The sequence below is a fragment of the Buceros rhinoceros genome, unplaced genomic scaffold (genome assembly GCF_000710305.1).
Source record: "Buceros rhinoceros silvestris isolate BGI_N320 unplaced genomic scaffold, ASM71030v1 scaffold5962, whole genome shotgun sequence".
In the NCBI taxonomy this organism is placed as follows: domain Eukaryota; kingdom Metazoa; phylum Chordata; class Aves; order Bucerotiformes; family Bucerotidae; genus Buceros; species Buceros rhinoceros.
In genome coordinates, this window is record NW_010398187.1 from 1 (window position 1) to 8173 (window position 8173).

Sequence of the window (8173 nt, forward strand, 5' to 3'; positions counted from 1 at the left end):
AATGGTACGTGCCTCCCCTCCGCCCCGAGCATCCCCCGGGCTCTGGTCCCCGCCCCGGACACACACACACACACACGGTGTCTCGGTTGACAGAGCTGTAGGCCGCTGTGCTTTGAGCAGCGGGTGACGCTGCCGGGTGCTGGCATTTGCGTGGCTGTCCGAGCTAGGCGAGGCTCAGCAGGCGGTGCCGGGTCCTCCTCCCAGGATAAGGGTCCTCCTAAGACCGTAGCAAACTAAGCAGACACCTTCACGGTGTCAGTCCGGGCTGTAGAACCCTCCCAGGTCTGGCTACGGGGGGAAAAGCTTTCCCTGACTCCACTGGGAACCTTCCATAAGTCAGGGTCTAAGTCTCACTTTGATACACCAATGTCCATGGGCTTCTCAACCCCCGTGCTGAAGGGAAACATGTGGGACCCACAAATACTGTGCCCTTCGCTTTGCTGGTGTGTGCTGGGGAGCAGGCTCGAGGTGTTGCCGTGGAAAATAGCCTCACCCAGAGCTTTGAGAGCATAGTTTTGCCTGAGCCATCCCCGAGGGCTGTGCCAGGAGGTGTTTTATGGGAAGATCGTGGTGGAGGTGTAGGGCAGGAGGTGAGGGATGCATCGCCGTGGTGGGTAGGAAGGATATTCGCTCCCTGGGTCCAGAGCTGGGGCCGTTGGTGACAGATGAGAGCGAGGGACTGGTCAGCAGGCACAGGGCCCGTGTCCCCGCACTGTGTTTTGGGATGAAGTTTGGGGAGGGAAAGCAGGTGCTGGGTATAAAATCCCATCTCAGCCTCAGGATGCCACCGCATGCCTGGACAGTCCACGTCTCTGACCAGAGGCTGAGAGCTCGCTGGGCGCCCTGGGGAACCGCTGACCCCCTTTTCCTCCGGTTCTGCCTTGTAGGCACCCTGACAAAAACAAGGACCCGGGAGCAGAAGACAAATTCATCCAGATTAGCAAAGCCTACGAGGTAACACGCTCTCCTTGCTAAACTCCCGCTGTCGTTAGAAGTTAAGTGACCTCGTTTTTCCTTACGGGGCTTTGTGCTTTGCCTGTGTACATCGACATGGGGAAGGTGCTTGTCCCTGTGGAGGCAAACAGTGCTGAGCAGAGCTGCTGACTCCTTTTTTTCTCTCAAGATGTCACCAGCACAGCCTCTGTTGCAAACATTTTGCCCTTTCCTCACTAAACAGCCCCAGAGGAGGGAGGTGTGGGTATTCGCCAAGCCCCGCGCGGCTGGGTGGCTGTTTGGCCCTGTCACATATACAGACAAGTGTTTTGGGGATGATGTAAGCGGCTTTAACCACCACAGGGCTTTAGCCACTTCAAATTATCCTTTACATAAGTAGTTATTTGCACATTGCTCCTGCGTGGCTCAAAATCAGCTGCCCCAGTTTGAGGCGCTGACCCAATATTTCCGCGGCAAGTGAGCTGAGCCCGCGGAAATAAAGCAAATCCCCGTCTACCAGCCAAAAAAGCAGTTTCTCTGCAAAACTGCTCAGGGATCATTGTCAGGGCAGGTCCCCCTCGCAGTCGGAGGTGATCATTCTTCTATCACCTGCTTCCCAGATTCTCTCCAACGAGGAAAAGAGGGCAAACTTCGATCGCTATGGGGACGCTGGGGAAAGCCAGGGCTACTCTCAGCACCAGCACCGCCAGTTCCACCACTTCCACGAAGGCTTCTATTTCGACGAGTCCTTCTTCCACTTCCCCTTTAATTCGGAGAGGCGCGACACCTCCGACGAGAAGTATCTGCTCCATTTCTCCCACTACATCAACGAGATCGTGCCGGACAGTTTCAAGAAGCCGTACCTCATCAAAATAACGTCGGACTGGTGTTTCAGCTGCATCCACATCGAGCCCGTGTGGAAGGAAGTTGCTCAGGAACTGGAGGTGCTGGGTAAGGACGAGGCTGGTTAGATGCCGTTTCTGCTGGCCCCGCGCCCAGTGGCTTAGTCTGACGCCGATGATAATAAAGGGGGTATTTTGACCCCTCACCCCCAGCTTCCTTGTTTTCCCTGCAGATGTTGTTGCACGAACACGTAGACCCCACAGGCAGCAGGAGACACAGGCAGGGTGTCCCCACTCACTGAGCTTTTCCTCCTCGAGGTTTTAACGTAGCTCATGAAATACCAGTGGACACCACAAAAGCGTGTTCTCATCTCCCGAGCTAAAGCTATGAGCTTGAAATATAATTTTCAAGGAGGAAAGTAGAGTTAGGAGGGACAGTCCCAAGCGGGTTGCTGGGCAAGGGAACAGCCCTTCAGCCTCATTTTTCTCCTATGATTTTTGGGTGACGTGAAGCCGCTCTCCTTTTTCAGGAGTGGGAATCGGCGTGGTCCACGCTGGGTACGAGAGGCGCCTCGCCCACCACCTGGGCACACACAGCACGCCCTCCCTGCTGGGGCTCATTAACGGGAAAATAACCTTCTTCCACAACGCTGTCACCCAGGAAAACCTGCGGCAGTTCGTGGAGAACCTTCTGCCGGGGAACCTCGTAGAAAAGGTACGAGCTAATCGGAGTGTCACCGGCTGCTTCTCCTGCCTGCACGTTCTTCTCTCCTCCTGCTGTGTTGGTGTCGGCCTTCCTGTGCCTGCTGCTCTCCCAGTTCTGATACCCCACGGCTGCCAGAGGCACACAAAAGCCACCCCTAGGTCAGGAATCTGTGATCGTGCCCTACCTGCCTGCTGGATTTCACTTCCCTCCTCCTTTTTTGGGGGTTTTATCCAGCAAATGAAGGACTTTCCCTCATTTGTAGGCGTCGTCTGCTAAAACTCACCCACACACCAGCCTGTTGTTTCGTCCAGTTTTGATTCAGACCCATGAAAGTGGAGCTGGCGGCACAAGCCCCTTCAAAGTTTTAGGTAAAACCTCCTCTAGATAAATTCCTGCATTTCAGCCTTGCTCGGTTATTTCTGGCAGAGTCTGAAAGCACCCACCCACCCTCTCAGCACGAGGCGGCTGGGTTGGCCCGCCCAGTGCTCTCACCTGCCTGGAGCCTTGTTCACCTCATTTTCCCCGGGGTCTTTAGCAAGGGCTGCCCTTCCCAACGCACCCGTGACCTGCTGTCCTCCCGGTACTGGAGTTCTCACCCCAAAAGCAGGGTCTGCTCTCCCTTCCCATGGCTCTAGCAGCCATTTCACCTCCTCAAACAGAGCTGGCAGCCTGCTCCTCTCCCTGTGGGCCCTAAACCAGCTGTGATTTTTTTTTTTTGTCTCCTTCCTCTGGGTCAAAGAGGTGCCAAAGGTGAAACAGAGCAGGTTTGACGGGGCTCATGAGTGCCTGTTACCCCGTGGCTTCCCACAGCGTGTAAAATGTACGACCCCAGTGAACAGTTACGAGAATGAAAGTGGCATCAGCGTTGAGTTGAAACGGCATTGCCAGCGGGTTCAATAGCTGAGAGGGCTGGCGGGGGTGAGGCTGGTGGGTTTAATTAATCTCCTGTATCGACAAAGCCCAGCTCAGACAGACGTGTTGGAGAGAGGAACCCACCGTCTGCTTTCTGCACCTCCCAAACAGCTCCTTCAGGCGCCTCATCGCACAGCACTGCGCATGGGGGTGGTGGCTCAGGGGTTCCACTAACGCGCTGGTTCTGTGTCCAGATTACAGATCAAAACTACATCCGCTTTCTCTCCAACTGGAAGAAAGAAAACAAGCCCCACGTCCTTCTGTTCGACCACCTGCCCGTCGTGCCGTTGTTGTACAAGGTACCGTGATTTCTGTCACCATGTGTTGGCTTGCTAACAAATCCGGCTGTTCCAAGGCAAACGGGCTATTGCTGCCCGCAGGGGCACATCGGCCCCTCAGAACGCTGCTGACCCCTCCTGGGGGAGCAGGTTGATCTGTGGAGGGTGCAAACGGCACGGCCGCAGGACCGGCTCCGTTTGGAGACCGTCCCGCTGTCATGCTGTGGATGTGCCCTTAGTGGATGTGAAGTGCTGGAGGGGGAGGTCTCGGTGGTAGCAACAGCAGAGGCATGTACTAGCCTTTACTGGTAACGAGAGATTTCTGCAGCACATCTAGTTTGGGTAACTGGGAAGGCTGTTTCCTAAGAAACTCCCGCTCCCGGGCACAGTGTCAGGTTGTGGTTCCGCTGGGGTTCCCTGTGTGGTGACCACGAGAACACGAGCTGCAGTTCAGAAGGGAGGGGAAGGGCTCCTGCCTCCTGCAGTGACATTTAAACAGCGAGAGGTGTTCTGAAAGCAAAGTCACTGCAGGCACTCGGGCAGAAAACGCACTTTGCTCCGTGAGGGAACCACGTGCCAGCTCTCTCTTCCCACCCAGCTGACGGCCTTTGCCTACCGCGATTACTTGTCCTTCGGTTACGTGTACGTCGGGCTGCGAGGCACTGAAGAGTTGTCCAGTCAGTACAACATCAACGTCTACACTCCCACCATGATGATCTTCAAGGAGCACATCGACAGGCCCGCTGATGTTGTGCAGGTACTGCTCAGAGCCCTCTCCCAGAGCTTGTGAGACGTGGTTGCTGAGCGAGGTTTTCTGACCGAGCTTGCGATGAGGTCGGTGGAGCGTTTCAGGGTAAAGAGTGTTTGTTCTCAGCCGGAACTTGCCTTCAGCAGAAGCAGAGTGTGGCCTTTGGGAGGGAGGAGGAGGCTCAGCAGGCTCCAGCTCTGGTGTGTGACCTCTCGAGGAGGGTGGCTGCAGGGAGCTGCCCAGTCTCAGGGCCTCAAAACCTCTCGGGTGATTTCAGCAAGGCCTGTGATACCTGGCAGCCTTCCGCCAAGAAGAGCACAACAGCCTGACCCTCCTCATCCTGCTAGTGCTGACCTCTGCTTGCTTTGTCCTCGACAGGCACGAGACATGAAGAAGCAGCTCATTGACGACTTCCTTTCCCAGAACAAGTTCCTCATGGTGGCCAGACTCACCAACCAGCGGCTGTTCCAGGAGCTGTGCCCTGTGAAGAAGTCACACCGCCAGAGGAAGTAAGGCTCCGCGGGTGACACGTGTCCACCCCCTTTTTGTTCCCCAGGGCCCTGGGGCTGCTCCTAAAGCTGCCTCGTGTTTGATTCCGAGTTGAGAAGGGCCAGGACTGCACTGGGTCATGCGGGATATCCGCATCGCTTGGCAGGTTTCTGGCTCTGCAGGATGGTTCTCGCTAGCAGAAAGGGGATGATGGTTTCCTCTCGCGACCAGAACGGCTGCTAATCCTCCATCTCATTGTGTTGCCCAGGCACTGCGTGGTCTTACTCACCGGAGAAGGCGACAAGTTTGCAGAGGCTTATGAGACGTTTTTGACTTTTGCTGTGGCCAACACAAAAGACACGCTGAAGTTTGTGCACATCTATAACGAACGGCAGCCGGAGTTTGCGGATGCCTTGCTGATGGATGAGGAGACCTATCGGGGAAAATCAGCTGTGAGGGTTTCCTTTTATTTCACCTTCTTTTCACTGTCATTCCATCTCACACCACTCTATGTAGGATGCCATGCCTCAGTCTGACACCTAATTCTGGGCAGTGATTTGCAGCGTTACATCTGTCTGGTAAAGAGGACCTTCCTCTGACATCTGCGATGTTACTGCCTCGTCCAGGTGGTCATCCTGGAGAGACGCAACAACGCGGGGAAGGTTGCCTACAAAACCCTGGAGGAGCCCTGGCAAGGCAGCAAAGAGGACAACTTCATCCTCCTGGACCTGCTGGACCAGCTGAGGACAGACCCCGGCCTTCTCTCTTCAGAGACCGTCCTGGCAGACCTGAATGATGAGCTCGCTCCCGTAAGTGCAGCCTTTCCAGCTGCCTAACCACTGCGTTACCAGTTTGGATGTTCACGGCCGTTATTTATATTTTAAAATACCAGGGCAAGACTCCGACAGGTTCTCTCACTCATGGGAGGAAGCTCAGGGCCTGCCCCGAAGCCGCTTCAGCCCTGGTCCTGTTCAAGGGGCAGGCGTCTGATCAGGCCTCTGGCTAGTTGTAATTTCCGGGTTTTTCTTTTCTTTTTTCACAGATGTTCCTTATCCGATGGCTCTACTCCATCCTGGACTATGTCTTGGACTGCTGGGACAGTTTGTTTCACAGTAACTGGTACAGACTGGGCGTTAACGAGTCTTGAGGGGGAGTGGGGTGGCTGTCACCTTGTTCAGAGGCACAGTAGAACCAGGTTCTTGTTTCCAGGAATTGAGACCATCTCGAAACCTGTTGGTGCCCGTATTCGCTAGAGATTTAGTGCAGAGCAGTGTCACCGCAGTGACATTGGCTTCTGGCTCGAGGCTGAGCGTGGGCGTTATGCTCCTGAGAACATCCCCCCATTGTTTTTCACCTCTTTCCTCTCACCTTGTTTTAAAATGCATCTGTTTTTATCTGCCTCCTTTTGGGTGGGAGCAGGACACTGCTCAAAACCCTGAGCAGCTTTAAGACCCCGGAAACGAGCTGAGTTTCCGGGGAAACTGCACGGTATTGCTTGAGGTAGACAGGAACAGAGGTGGGACAGGAATTGCACAGCTCACGGCCCTGACTGCTGCTTGCAAATCTTCCCTCAGGCGAGAGATGATGCCGCTGCTGTCCTTGCTCTTCTCTGCGCTCTTCATTCTCTTTGGCACCGTTATCGTGCAAGCTTTCAGGTGAGTGCCCCCAAAGCGTCCAGCCAACAGCACCTCAGTCCGGTCTGGTGCCTTAAACACTCATGAGATCATCTCCCTTTGCAGCGATTCGAGCGATACGAGGGACTCTCCTCCCTCCGAGAAAGGAGAAGCTGCCGCAAAAACCAAGAACGACGCGAGCTTCAGCAAAGAGAGTAACAGGTTCCCCCTCTGATTTCCCCAGGAGCGGTTTCTGCCAACACGCTGCTTAGGGAGCGTCTGTGCCGAGCGGGAGCTTTAGGTGGACAGCAGGGAGGGGCCTGAGTCGCACGGGTACGGTGCGGGGCAGCGTGGGCACAGCGAGGTGGGCTGGAGGGGTTCCGCCAGCAAGGACGCGGTAACCAACTTGGGTTTTATACAGTTCCCAGAGTTTGCCGCAGACAACGTCGTCACGGGAAGGGTAAAGGTCTGACTGACTTGGAGAGGAAGATCCAAGTCTCGGTGTCGTGCCAGTTAAACTGGCTCAGCATAAGGGGCAGGGAATGAGGTGACGGCTTCTCCATCCTCAGTGGCTCGCGGTCCTGCAGTCCCCTTTCACTCAGTCATTGTTCTGTTGCAGCAGGATTCCCAAAAAGGGCTTCGTCGAGGTGACTGAGCTAACAGACATCAACTACAACAGCAACTTGGTGCGCCTGAGGCCGGGCCACATGAACGTGGTCTTGATCCTGTCCAACGCCACCAAAACCGCCCTCCTGCAGAAGTTTGCCCTGGAAGTCTACACGTTCACAGGGTAGGCTGGGACTCACCCGGGTTTCAGTTCCTGCTTAACAACGGGTGGAACACTGCTCTGATGACAAGTCAGGAGCGGTGTCGGCTCAAGCGCTGGGAGGGGACACTTCTGGGGAGCAAAGCGGCCTCTGCACTCATCAGCGGCACCGAAAACCGAGCGGCCTTTCCCAGCTGCGCTCGGTAAAGGTGGCCAGGCAGGTCGGGTGCTGCTGCCACGTTGGCTGTACCCACATGTCAGTGAATAGAGAGCACAACTCTGCCTGACGCCGGCTGACGGTCACCTGCGCTGAGCTGCCTTGGAAAAGGAGCTGTGGCCATGCAGCCCTGCGCTTGCCCTTGTTCACACACTTACCTGGGTGGGAGGAATCCGGCCCGGCCTGGCCCGGCCGGGGAGATGTGCTCATACTGCTTCTCCTCTGCTCTTCCCCCAGGAGCAGCTCTCTTCACTTCTCCTTCCTCAGCCTGGACAAGCACCGGGAATGGCTGGAGTACCTGCTGGAGTTCGCGCAGGACGCGGCCCCCATCCCTAACCAGTACGACAAGCATTTCCTCGAGCGTGACTACACGGGCTACGTCCTGGCTCTGAACGGCCACAAGAAATACTTCTGCCTTTTTAAGCCTCACAGATCGGGGGATGAGGGGGGAACCCTGGCATCGGGTGAGGATTACGATTCCTCGCTACACCCAGAAGCCAGAGGGAAACCCTCCTGCAGCCCAGGATCTAAATCCCTTAAAAACAAATTACACAAATTGTCCTTTTGGATGGAGCGGCTCCTCGAGGGCTCCTTACAGAGGATCTACATTCCCTCGTGGCCCGCGCTCGACTGAGGGATTCTAAAGCGACTCTCAAAGAGCAACACTTT

At 55.6% G+C, this 8173-nt stretch overlaps 1 protein-coding gene across 1 annotated transcript; it reads left to right on the forward strand.

Annotated features, from left to right (window-relative positions):
- Positions 1-887: 887 nt before the first annotated feature.
- DNAJC16 (DnaJ (Hsp40) homolog, subfamily C, member 16) lies at positions 888-8138 on the forward strand (the record flags this gene model as incomplete). The annotated part of the gene is made up of 13 exons (XM_010130988.1): positions 888-954; positions 1554-1884; positions 2306-2490; positions 3588-3692; positions 4270-4428; positions 4798-4928; positions 5177-5360; positions 5535-5717; positions 5951-6027; positions 6483-6563; positions 6648-6743; positions 7141-7311; positions 7742-8138. Coding segments are annotated over 13 exons (2167 nt in total), but the record flags the coding sequence as incomplete, so codon positions are not given.
- Between the last annotated feature and the right edge of the window lie 35 nt (positions 8139-8173).